We start from the raw sequence: 12,948 nt of genomic DNA, 5'->3' as shown, positions 1-12,948 counted from the left end.
TCTAAGTGGAGGTATAGCTCCATTATGAATGTATTGATTTTACAATGATGTCTGTTTTCTGTTTTTTGTGTGCACCTATTTATTTATACACGTTTTATAGTATACAAATACTTCAATATTCAACTATTTTCTCTAAAATTATATAGGTATTTCTTAATTTCTTAGCGTGTATTATTTTTTTATTATTAAGCGGAATATTTTTGAGAAAACCTACCTAAAAATCAAATTTTTGTCGAACAGTTTTATGAGATAAATAAGTAGGTATTTATAGTTATGGCGAATAAACTATTTGTCTGAAATTTGATTTTTATAGATCCAATTAATTTGAATAATACGAGCTTCTGCTTTGGATAAAAATATGAAAATAAAAATGTATTTTGTCATTCAAGAGTAAATAACTTACAATCTAAAAAGTGATAACGATTTAAAATAAAGTAAAAGAAATATTTTTAAAAACGTTAGTATTATCTGAAATCACGATACTTTACATTAAATGAATTGACAATACATGCTTAAATATATTTTACACTTTTATAGATAAGTAGGTACTTAAGTAATCTCAAACTTGCCGTACCTAATTAATCCATTTTCACTTTTACATGTAGTCCTACATATATAAGTAAGGTATAGGCAAATTAATGTCCAATACACCTATAATATTTTTTTCCATATTTATTTTTCAGAAAATTTTTCTTAAAAAAAACAAGGCAAAATACTATGATAATATTATTATTTTCATCTCATGTAAATATATTGTATAGTTGTTATTATTGTTATAGCGATAATTACTATTAAGTGGCAATAATGGTGTAATGGCAATCACTAATCACGGTACCTAAATAATTATTTACATTAATGTAGTTGCACAAATCAATCAAGAACCGACAAAAAGAAAAGAAAAATATTTTACGTGTTGTTTATTTTTTATTAAATAAATAGAAACTATGCAAACTATTAATACATTAAAATTTTTTTTACGTAATATATCATCATAAACGTTTCCAATCACCTCATCATAGCGGCACAAAAAATAAAATATAGGTAGGTATATCATTCATCTGATTATTTACCAGTTACCTAAACTCACAATCTTTGATTAGGTATTAATAATTCTTAACACTTCAAAATACATAATTCGATATAGGTATCTACAGAATTTATAAAAACCGTGTAGAAAAATAATATAGTCTATGAAAAAAAAAAAAATACAACCGTAGCTGTATTATTATAAGTAGGTAAACCTCGTGTAAGTGTATATTACATAAACATAATTCTTCAATAATTCAAATAATAATAAGTATAGTTATTTTAGATATATTATTTACATAAACATTGCAAATCAAATGCAATGCTTAGATACTTACCTAACATGACAAAATAAAAGAACGCGATTCAATGTTTCAATAGGTTCATCAATGTATAAACTATACATAAGTATATTAATAATTCCACACTATATTATAGTAACAGAATAATATAATATAATGTCAATTCTTGGCTGTCGTATAGATACTTATTTTGAATTTTGAAAAGATATAAAAGAGTTATTGCTGGTTTAGTATGTTTAAATGTCATTACGGAAATGTCTAGACGAAACGATAAAACCTGTAACACATAATATCTTATCATTTTATTAAAATTCATAGACAGCAAAATATGAATTCGAAAAAAAACCAATATGAATCGTGTATTACGTAAAGTGTAATATTAGGTACCTACTTACCTTAGACCTTGTTTACATACTTGATATTTTTACATATTTATTTGTTATTTTTCATTCACTGTTTCAAAAAACAGTCAGTAAAATCATTCCACTTATTAAATATCTATGAAAAATAAACCTATAGGTAGGTAGGTAACTATAATATATACGAGTAATACAGGTAAATATACAAGTAAATATATTATAATTATAATATTATTGTATATAAATCATATTACTCATGTTAGTGTTAATTATTATCATTATATTTTAATTTTTAACTTATTACAATATATTAAAATGTTTTGTTAAAATGAATGTTGTTAAATTAAGAACTAAATAATACCTTTTACATTCATAAAAATAAATATTATTTTTTCAATAAAATATTCATTCAGTTAAAATGTCTAAAATGTTAATACATGATTCTTTGTTGTTATAAATAAAAATTAAAAAAAAAAGATTTGAATGTAAATCCACATTTTTTTTTTAAACATTTAAAGTTTAATTTCTAGTAAAATTCATTAAAATAAGAAATTTTAGAAATTATTTTGTAGTTAGACATTTATTAAATTTGTATTATTCATACCTAAGATTTGAAAATCTAATACAAAATTCTTTATCAATTTTACATAATATATTAAAAATAAAAAATGTACTTACTGGAAACTAAAATTAATTTTTTATAAAAAATTGAAGTTTAAATATTTATGACATTGCATATTCACCAATAAAGTAGGTAACTATTTTTTCTCCTTGATCAATTTTTGATATTTCGACTATTTCATTATGATTAAAAAAAACGAATAACTGTAAATATTTGAAATTGCCACCAAATTTGTGTATGGTTATTTTCTATTCATGATAGGTACAATTTTCAAAATATTTTACCTCTTTTTAAGTTATTTAATTACATTTGAAATTTTTCTAGTTCTATTTCTTTTTAATTTTGATAACAAAATTGTCAGGATCCTACATAAATTGTTCTTCTAATACCTGTAGGTAAACAAATATTAAAAATACATAGTCACAATTATTTTAATGACAAATAACAATGATATTAAGTTATTAAATTGTTATAATTCAAACACATTATTTGGAGAACTTTAAACTTTTAGGTAGGTATATACTATATTATAGTATTATAAATTTGATTACCTGTATGCAATGAAATTTTCAAAATATGTAGATTAATTTTAAAATAGTACTTACCTATTTTACACTATAAACCAAATAAAATCGTTTAACTTAAAAATTAATAAAAATTATTTTTTATGGTATAAATATATACTATTTTAATAATTAAAAAAATATTAATATAATCAATGCAATTTTTTCAGCAAAACTTCAATAATATCATCGTAAAGCTAATAACAATAAAATTGATTACTTTAATAGAAATTTCAAATAACTAGTATATTATAATTTATGATACAGTCTAATTGACAATAATTTTTGGTATAAAATTAGACATCTTTGAGTTCAAATTTAATACATCCAACACAGTCGGGGTCACTTGATACCTAATATACAGCAGAACAGTACCCGCCTTAAAATATATAATATTTGCAAATATTGAAATATATATACAAATAAGTTGATAAATCTGATACAACTGCTTCCTAGATAGTTATTACCAATCCAACACTAACTTTAAAATAAAAATTTTTAACATAATATTATTTATTGTACGCTATATCATGTAATATGTTATCTGTGTAATATTTTATATTTTGTAAAAAAATAAATAATATTATAATATTAAACTGTAGGTAATACCATTGATTAAATATATACAGTAGGTATATTTAATCAATGGTAGTACTGTAAAAGTTACGAGTATATATTTCATTAAAAAAACTGAATCAATGAATATTTAATAATTATTTCTTTATATTAATATATTGTATTTAAAAATACAAAATGTAATTCAACAATTTATTAAATATTATAAATTATAATTTTAAAATACTTAAAAATGAAAACAATTATATTATTGTACACAGCAATCATTGAGGGTTACAATTAATCTTCATAATAAAACTACATAAGACTTGCCACACTTTTTATAAGTTTTAACATTGTATATTAAAAACTACCGCATATTCAAATATGTTATTGGATAGTGACGATAGCATGTTAGTATGTATGTAATTAAAATGTATATATGCAGTGAAACATATTTGCTGTCTACATATTTATTATATAATATCAATATTTAAAATTAGAATTCCATGAATACGTCCCCTTTTTAACATACAGCAATGAATGCTATTAACTATATTATTATTTATTATGTATTTATGTACATAATATTAAATCTCATCATAATACAACAAAATGCATTAAAATAATCAAACATTAAAAGAAAACTGTATATTTAATTATAAAGTTCATAATATTGCATAATGGAATTAATTTAATATGTTCAATTGATAGCTTAAATGTATTATTTAAATAAAAAAAGTAAGACAATACTATTATTTAAAGTTATAAATATTCATATTAATTTTATGCTTGTAAAACTGGTCTAGCATTTTTTCCTTCCAAATTCACATTTGTTGTTGCATATCCTGTACCACCCTAATAAATAAATAAATACGCACATAATCAGTAAAATATACAGAAAAAAATTACCAATATCATATTATATATTCCTTACTCTTTGTAAAGGTATGATATCTTTTTCAGTTAATTTTTCTCCATTCAAAGGATGTAGCCAATCTTTTTTAATCAGCTTCTCAAAACATTCCATGGTAATCACATGACCACTAGAAACAAGCAACAGGATAAATTACTTTAATATTTAAAGAACACTAAAATATTGTCAATAAAATGATTAATTCATACGTTGTTCGAATAACGGCTGCAGGTACAGCATTACTTAATATGTCATGAGTCACTGCACACATGTAACGATTTTCACGAACTGCCAATGATTTTTTATCACTAGGGTCGTTTACTAATGTCCACTTTACGTCCACAAAGTTTTTTAACTTCAATGGTTTGCCACTCATTGGACAATAAATTGTTTTATCCTTCAAAACAGAATACATACAAATAAAACCTAATTATAATATTGCTTAAAAAAAAAAAAATATTTTTAAATGAGAAAAAACAATAACAAATTCTGCATAATGTAATCAAGTTTTAATATTACCCAGATCATGAAATGAACACTTTTTTGATTAGGATAGGACATATTTAATTTTATAACATCAAAACATTCAACAGATTACATTAAACAAAACTCACTAAAATAATTAACAGTTTAATTGTAAAAATGCACATAAAATCATTGATTTAGAGCGAATTTATCTAACAAATGAGCTCTATAATATAATTATGTTATGGTAGAGATTTAAAGTAATGTTCACTAGTAATTTTAAAATCCATAGTATTTCATGCATAAAATTAAATTATTTAATGATAACTTAAATTGTAATATTATAATTACTGGTTTTTGCATAGGTGCTTTATTAGCATCAGGTGTTTCAGATGGTACCCAAAAGCTTGGCAAATGTTTATCCAAACCATTGACCATGTTTGAAATAGATGATACATTTTTTTCTGATCGTTTCTGAGATTTCATTTTGTAAATATCATTTTGTCTTTTCACCATACTTTCTCTTTTAAGAAAATCATTGACTTTGGATTGCTGTTCAGCTCTCCCTAATTCAGCTAATTCTTCTTCTTGCTTGTGTTTCTGTTTTTCATACTCCTTCAATTTCCGACAGTATTCGTTTTTTTTGGTTATCATGTATTGCAATAAAGCTTCTTTATCAAATAAATGACCTTCGGGGCTATATATTAAAATAAAACAACGAAAATATTATCGTAAAATGTAATTTTATATGCTTAATAATTATCACTAATATTAAAACTCACGAAACAATTGGAGTTCTGCAAGGTTGTAATGTCATTGAACAACAGTCAAAGTTCTTAATGGAATCTTTACCAACACGTTCATTTTGAGTTCCATAACCAGACTGAGAAGCGTCCTTTTGTTTCTCATGATAGGTGTAAACAGCACCTGCAGTACAGTTTCTAGCATGTCTTGTCATCTTAATCAACTGAAAACATACATAATACATCAATTCAAAACCAACACTATCCAACAGCTAACAAAACAAAAAGGTAAAATAAGTTATATTATTACTTACCTCCCAGAAATTAAAATAGAATTATTCAATTAACAGATAAATGATCTTAGAAATTACTTAAATTTCATACAATAACGTTTAAAACTTTAGTTTTAAATGTTAATATTATATTATTTAATTTTAAAAATCAATTCCCGAGGTAAGAAGGTTCAATCAAAATTCTGAGTTCGTCGAAAAATTTTACATTCAAAATTGATACAATTTAATATCTCAAATCGTGATTTCTTAACACAGATATCACATTATCAATGTTTTTAGTTAAAAAAATTAACAAAAAACAATATTCTTTGTTGTTACCACATTTATGTGTCAAGATAGTTAACAATTGTTATCTCGTTGACAATATTGTAAACACAGATTTCTATTAAGATTTCTGTATAGATCAGTGTGGTATTCCGTATGCTAGAGTATGTGCTGTCACGTATTATAATAAAAAAAATTCTATATAAAAATTACTTTAGTATTATGTCTGTTAAATCTGTGCTATTGTATTATATGGCTTAAATAATTAAATGCACTTCCATTATCGATTCGGTACGACACTAAAACGGTACTCACTACTCAGTGTAGATCCACGTATATAGTATATTGTTCTACGGTCTTAGGTATTTAGTATTTACTATTTGATATTTATTTTTGATTTGAAAACTAATCTACATTGCACGTGAAATTATTCAATACATTTTAAACTTGTTGTTTCAATTTAAATCATTCGCCATGTCATTAATTGATACTTTAAATAAAAATATTTTTATGTACCTAATGTATATTTACGATTGAAATTGTATGTCAACATAATTTAATTTGAATATTTTTGGAATTATGTGTAGGTATCTATAAATATGGACAAGAAATTCATAGAGTTAGATGACAATGTGCTGGATCAAATTCTTAAATCAGAAACCGATTTACGTAATTATTCTCAGCAAGTAGAATCTGATTTGAAACATTACGAAAATCTCGATGTGGAAAAATATATTAAGTCTGGAGATCAAATAGTGACGTTACATAAACATTTGAATCATTGTGAAAATGTATTGGAACATACAGAATCAGTGTTATATACTTTTCAAGAGGAACTGCAAAATATAACAAATGAAATTACTAGGTTACAGCAGAGATCAATATTTATGGCTCAACAACTATGTAATAGACAGTCTGTCAAAGGGCTCATGCATCAATTTATAGAAGATGTAATTGTATCTGAAACACTCATATCAGTTATAACTACATGTTCAGTAACAGATGAAAAGTTTTCAACACATTTGTCTGTACTGAACTACAAAATATTATTTGTTGATGAACAAAATTTCAAAGATGTAAAATCGCAAAATGATGTGAAAGATGTGTATGAAAAATTAAAAATCACCGCTACCTCTAAAATTAGGCACTTCATTATGGAACAGATAAATAAATTCAAGAAACCTACTACAAATTATCATATACCACAAAATACTTTATTTGAGTATAAATTTTTGTTTGAGTTCTTGCTCAATCATGATTCAATATCTGCTCAAGAAATATATAATGACTATATTGACACTTTGAGTAAAGTTTATTTTACTTATTTTAAATCATACTTGACTTATTTACAGAAATTACAATTTGAAGAAGCCGCTACAAAAGATGATCTGTTAGCAGTGGAAGATCCAACATCACGTACCCTTTTTCAAAAATCAATGAAAAAAAATACCGTTTTTACAATTGGAAACAGAGCAACTGTTCTTAATGAAATTGATAATTCAATTATCATACCTCATCAAAATAATGTTACTAATTTGTCATTTGAGGCAATATTTAGATCAGTCCAATATGCTCTTGTAGATAATGCTTGTCGAGAATATAAATTTGATTGTGAGTTTTTTAAAGTAGATCAGCCTACTGCTCAGGGACTATTTTCTAAAATCATGGGTAAAACTCTAACTCTTTTAATTAAGCACTTAGAACATTTTGTTGAAAACTGTTATGATGCATTAGCTCTTTTTTTATGTGGCCAGTTAAGTATGCGTTATCAAGCTCTTTGTCAAAATCGGTTAGTTCCTGTATTAGCACAATATTGGGATACAATTCTTGCTATGATTGGGACTAGATTTCGATTTATACTTGAACGACATATTCAAAGTGTTAAAGATTACGATATTTCCAAGTTTAACAAAGAAAAAAAGCCCCACTTTATTGTGAGGCGATATGCTGAGCTAGTATCAGCTATAGTTTCATTCAGTGAAAATAATAAATGTGAACCTGAATTAATTTGTAGCCTAACTGAAGAAGTTTTAGGATTTGTTTTACGTCTTGCCACTATGTTTAGAACTCGTAAAGATCGTTTAATATTTTTGATTAATAACTATGATTTGGTATTAAGAATACTAATGGAACGTGTTAGAGATAGTTCATTTGAAGTGGATAGATTTAAAGAAGAGCTTTCAGCAAGAAGTAAAGATTATGTTGATGAAGTACTTCAAGTATATTTTGGGGGAATGATGAAATTTGTTACAGACGCAGAGAATGGACAAGACATTGATTCAGATTCAAGGCAATTAGGATTAGCCAAGACATTTACATCTACCTGGAAGATGTCGTTAGAAGAAATAAATAAAGAAATATTACCTTCATTTCCTAATCTAACGACAGGTGCTTCTCTATTACAATTAGCATTTTCACAATTAATTGATTATTATCATAGATTTCAAAAAGCTTTATTAGCTTCAAATAAAGCACAGTTACCTAATATACATGTGATAATGATAGAGATTAAAAAATATAAAACTAATTATTAGCTATATAATGTTAATAATGTTGTATTGTATCAAACATTTGTCAAATTTATTTTAATTTTAGGAAGTTTTATTTTTAATTATTTATTCATTTTATTTGTTCTATATTAAATTATGTCTGTTAGTTTGATAATGTATTGTATTATTTTACTTATTACTTACAATTGTGAGCTGCATATATTTTTATTGTATTTACTATCATATTATAGTAAATTTTTTGTTATAGTTTTTGAATATTTTTTTAATTATTTTAATTTCTCAAAATATTAATAGTTACTGGTGTTTTCTAAATAATTTATTTTTTATAGTATATAATAATAATCAAAAATATTACAATATTTTGCAATGTTGAATTTATTTTTTTTTAACTAAAAATTCTGTGAAATTTCTTTAAAAAATGTACAAGTAGGTATTTAATTTTGAATTGCTATAGATAAAAAAGTTTCACATAATATTACTTTAATGAAGAGTTGTGTGTGTTGTCTTGTCTGATTAATGTACATCATAGCAAATTTGCATACAGCGAAATCAATTTTATGCATACAGTTAGTTAAAATTTTAAAATTAAAACAAGAATAAATTTCTATAAAAATAATATGATATTCTTATCTTAATGTTTTATAAGATGTAAATTAATTAGTTTATAAGACATAAGTTAACAGCATAAAAAATATAAAATAAATTAGGCTATACTACGAAAATATAATATATACATAAGTTGCAAAAAAATCTATCACCACTGGCTCTTTACTTTTTAGTAATTGTGTAAAGTGTATTGAAGTCTTCTTGATCTTGAATGTCAATTATTTTGTGTCTAGCTATAATTTAAAAATTACATAATATAAATACTTCTATAAATCTTTTATTCATTAATTTTGGTATTGGCCATTGGTATAAAAATGTAGAATATATAGAAGATAAAATTACAAATAGTTAGGTAAAAAAAAAAAAACTAAACCTAGAAAAATATATTTAAAAAATTATATATTATTTATATTTTTCAATTGTGCCATAACAAAAATTATATTAAATCTTATCTGCTCTCTTTCTTTGTGCTCGTATCTCAATAAACCATATTTAATATTAGGTACCATAAACAAAATAAATAAATATAATAAATATTTTGTCAATGCAAATATTATGAAATTATGACAAAACTCCAAACAAAGAAGGAACCATTAAAAAATTAATAATTAATAAAAATATTAAAGTATTAATGAATTTTAATTGTATTTGTATAAATAATTCAGCCAAAATAAAATCGTCAAATAAAAATAATATAACGTAATATTAAAATATTATATAAATAAAATTGATACAAACAATTTTTAAATTAAATTTTCATTAGTTCTAAATAATATACATAAATTATTACATTGATTGACTTTTTTTATTCTCGATATAATTTAACATATCATTGTGTACTTTTCCAGTTGATGAAAAATAAAATATCGTCTGATTTTCTTTTAATAATTTGTTTTGTTCCAATGAATTATCATTAATCTTTTTGCGTTTCAAATTATTTATTTTCAAATTTTGAACTTTTGGTAATGGATTTTCAATTAACATACAATCAATCTCTTTATCTTGACATTTTATATCAGATAATTTGATTTTTTTTGCATTTTTTGGTTGAATCACAATTCGATTATTTGTAACTGAATAATGTTTAGAATTAATTTTTAAACTATTATAAAAAAAAGTACATTTTGATTTTTTGCTTTTGAAATATTGTTGTGATGATGAATATTCAGATGAACTATCGTCAGATGAATCAAACCTTAAATTATTAATTTGATGTTTTTTTCGTTTTAAATGTTTTGAATAATCATTAACACCAACATCTAATTTAGATGTACTTGGTTCATATTCCATACTGTTTAAACAATTTACATTATGGTTTATTTGTTTAACATTAAGGTTGTTCATTTCATTATTTTTTTTCACAATTATCTTATTATCATCAATTGTATTGTTATCAATAGATCCAATTCTTAACATTGCCTCACACATACCTCGAAATGCAATTATTTCTGCATCTTGGTCTTCAACTGGAAATTCAGCATATTGATCTTGAATAGGCAATTCTAAATCAATAATTTTAGGAGAATGATGATTAAACTTTTCTGATTTCTTTGAGTCATTAATGATAATTGAATTCTTGTCTTTTATTTCCGAATTTCTCAATTCATTAATCAAAGGAGGTGTTGAAATTACAATTGAATTGTCTAAATCTATTTGTTTAATAGTGAATGTCTCAGGACTATCTAAATTTAATTTTGGTGAAAATGCATGTAGCCGTTGGACAGCTTTGCAATAATTTAATTCCATAAATTGTTGGGTATTTATATCTAATCCTTGTGAATTTGTACATAAATTATGTCCGTTTTTTTTCAATAATTCTTCTAATACATTTGCATCTTGACTATTCAAATCAGCTTCATTAAACTTTATTTTTTCTATCATAAATTTACACTCTTCTTTATTTAATTGATTTGAGTCATGATCATTATTAATTCCAATTAATTTGTTGTCATCTGTACTGGTTAACATAGTTGATGTTTTAAAATTATTCTTTTCATCAGCATTAGTCGAATTTAATTTATTAGCACAGTTTATATTTTCAGAAGAATTTGAAGTATCTAAAAGTGACTTTTTGCAAGGTTCATCTTCATTTATGCAATTAATTTGTTTATCACATAGATGATCCACAACGTCATTCTGAAACATAGTATTAAATTTAAATAATAGTAAAATATTTATTTATTTCATCATAAATCTGTAATTTATATAGGTACCTACTAATATCTAAAATATTTTTACTTGTACTCTGTATAATATTTAAATAGATACTATTATACTAAAATTAGAGATACAAATACCATATTTTTATAATTTAAAATTATAACTAAAAATGATAATGTGTTTTAAACTTCCACTACAATCAAGTAACTGTAACCGAAAAGTTACATGCACATCTAAACAAATTATTATTTAGTACCCTAAATGGCACTAATAAATAGTTATTAAGACCAAATTTATTCATTTTATCTTCTCCTCAAGTCAAAAAACCTACCCTAATTTAACTTTTAACAATATATAAATTCCAAAATTTATAAAACCCAAATATCTACACATTATTTTTGATAAAAATTAACTTGAAGTTCTCATATATACATGAAAGAATATTGCTCAACAGAAGAAAACGCGCAATTCACAATTTACAACCTAAATTTTTAAAACCATGTATACTATTGATGATATTGGGGCTCCAAAAAAAATTCAAACTTTTTAGTCAAAAACATTCAGTGTTATTATTAATGTCCGTCACAAATGAAATCTGATTTGCAAAAAAATAGCCAATATTACTTATAACATGGCTTAGGAAGAATATAACCTTGATCTTTTTTTTTATAAATATATTTCCTTCATTCAGTAATTTGTTAACAATTGTTATTAATATAAAGTAACTTTTTAAGTTCATATCTTAAAGAATATTTTTAATAATAAAAATGTCTTTAGACAAAAAATTTATAGTAGAATTTATGCTCCAAAACTCACCTTTTTTTGTTTTGTTTTTGATAGTATCAAACAATCTATACTAAACTAGTTGATTGATTAACCTAACCAAAAATATGTTCTACGTCCTGCTGGAGGAATTATTTATAAATTATTTTTTCCACTTGCAACTTATGCCATTATTACTCTCATTAAAATAATACCTAGCATAATCGTATAGATTCTATGAATCTTTTAAATAATAATAGAAACAAATAGGTATATTTTTATTTTTGTTTATCATTTTTAGATTTCTTAACATAAATTTATAATACCTTATATTGCTGTCGTGTCTGGCAGTTGATTAGTTCTACCAGTACATAATTACAATGGTTGATACTAAGAATAAATGATAAAAATCCCTAATTCTTTAATGGTTTTATACATTTTATGCTAACATCTTGAAGTATAGCTTAAAGATTAAATATAATAATACAAATTTGAGTAAGTAATTTATTCAATATAAAATACCTAACCTACTATTCTCATACTTTAACCTTATATAGTTAAATACTTAAATATCTAATATATTATCTAGAAAATATTACTTACTTCTTTCGACATATTTATTATTTAATATATTTTGTTTTGAATCCAGTATTCCAGTCAAACTGTCAAAGTCAAAGATCTATAACGTATTAATAAATGATATCAAATGCAAGATAGTTCGAAAAAATGATAAGATTTTTTATCATTAATCTTCTGCATGTAAACCAACGTAACTGAATAAAATATCATTATTCTTAATGAT

The 12,948-nt window shown here is 23.6% G+C and overlaps 3 protein-coding genes across 3 annotated transcripts; 1 reads left to right on the top strand and 2 right to left on the bottom strand.

The window, feature by feature from the left end:
* Positions 1–4,053: 4,053 nt before the first annotated feature.
* On the bottom strand, positions 4,054–6,075 carry LOC114127112 (nitric oxide synthase-interacting protein homolog). The gene is made up of 6 exons (XM_027991250.2): positions 5,866–6,075; positions 5,591–5,775; positions 5,160–5,505; positions 4,553–4,740; positions 4,365–4,473; positions 4,054–4,285 (listed from the first exon to the last, which is right to left on the bottom strand). Exons 2-6 carry the CDS (start codon positions 5,764–5,766, stop codon positions 4,214–4,216), a joined length of 891 nt encoding a protein of 296 aa, XP_027847051.1. The 5' UTR covers positions 5,767–5,775; positions 5,866–6,075; the 3' UTR covers positions 4,054–4,213.
* Positions 6,076–6,219: 144 nt separating this feature from the next.
* On the top strand, positions 6,220–8,922 carry LOC114127117 (vacuolar protein sorting-associated protein 52 homolog). The gene is made up of 2 exons (XM_027991254.2): positions 6,220–6,470; positions 6,696–8,922. The coding sequence occupies exon 2, from the start codon at positions 6,708–6,710 to the stop codon at positions 8,640–8,642; it is 1,935 nt and encodes a 644-aa protein (XP_027847055.2). The 5' UTR covers positions 6,220–6,470; positions 6,696–6,707; the 3' UTR covers positions 8,643–8,922.
* Positions 8,923–9,850: 928 nt separating this feature from the next.
* LOC114127113 (uncharacterized) lies at positions 9,851–12,863 on the bottom strand. Its single transcript, XM_027991251.2, has 2 exons — positions 12,750–12,863; positions 9,851–11,360 (listed from the first exon to the last, which is right to left on the bottom strand). The coding sequence occupies exons 1-2, from the start codon at positions 12,759–12,761 to the stop codon at positions 10,011–10,013; spliced, it is 1,362 nt and encodes a 453-aa protein (XP_027847052.2). The 5' UTR covers positions 12,762–12,863; the 3' UTR covers positions 9,851–10,010.
* Positions 12,864–12,948: the final 85 nt, after the last annotated feature.

The sequence above is a fragment of the Aphis gossypii genome, chromosome 1 (assembly GCF_020184175.1).
Source record: "Aphis gossypii isolate Hap1 chromosome 1, ASM2018417v2, whole genome shotgun sequence".
NCBI lineage: Eukaryota > Metazoa > Arthropoda > Insecta > Hemiptera > Aphididae > Aphis > Aphis gossypii.
This window is presented reverse-complemented; position numbering and strand designations above follow the sequence as displayed.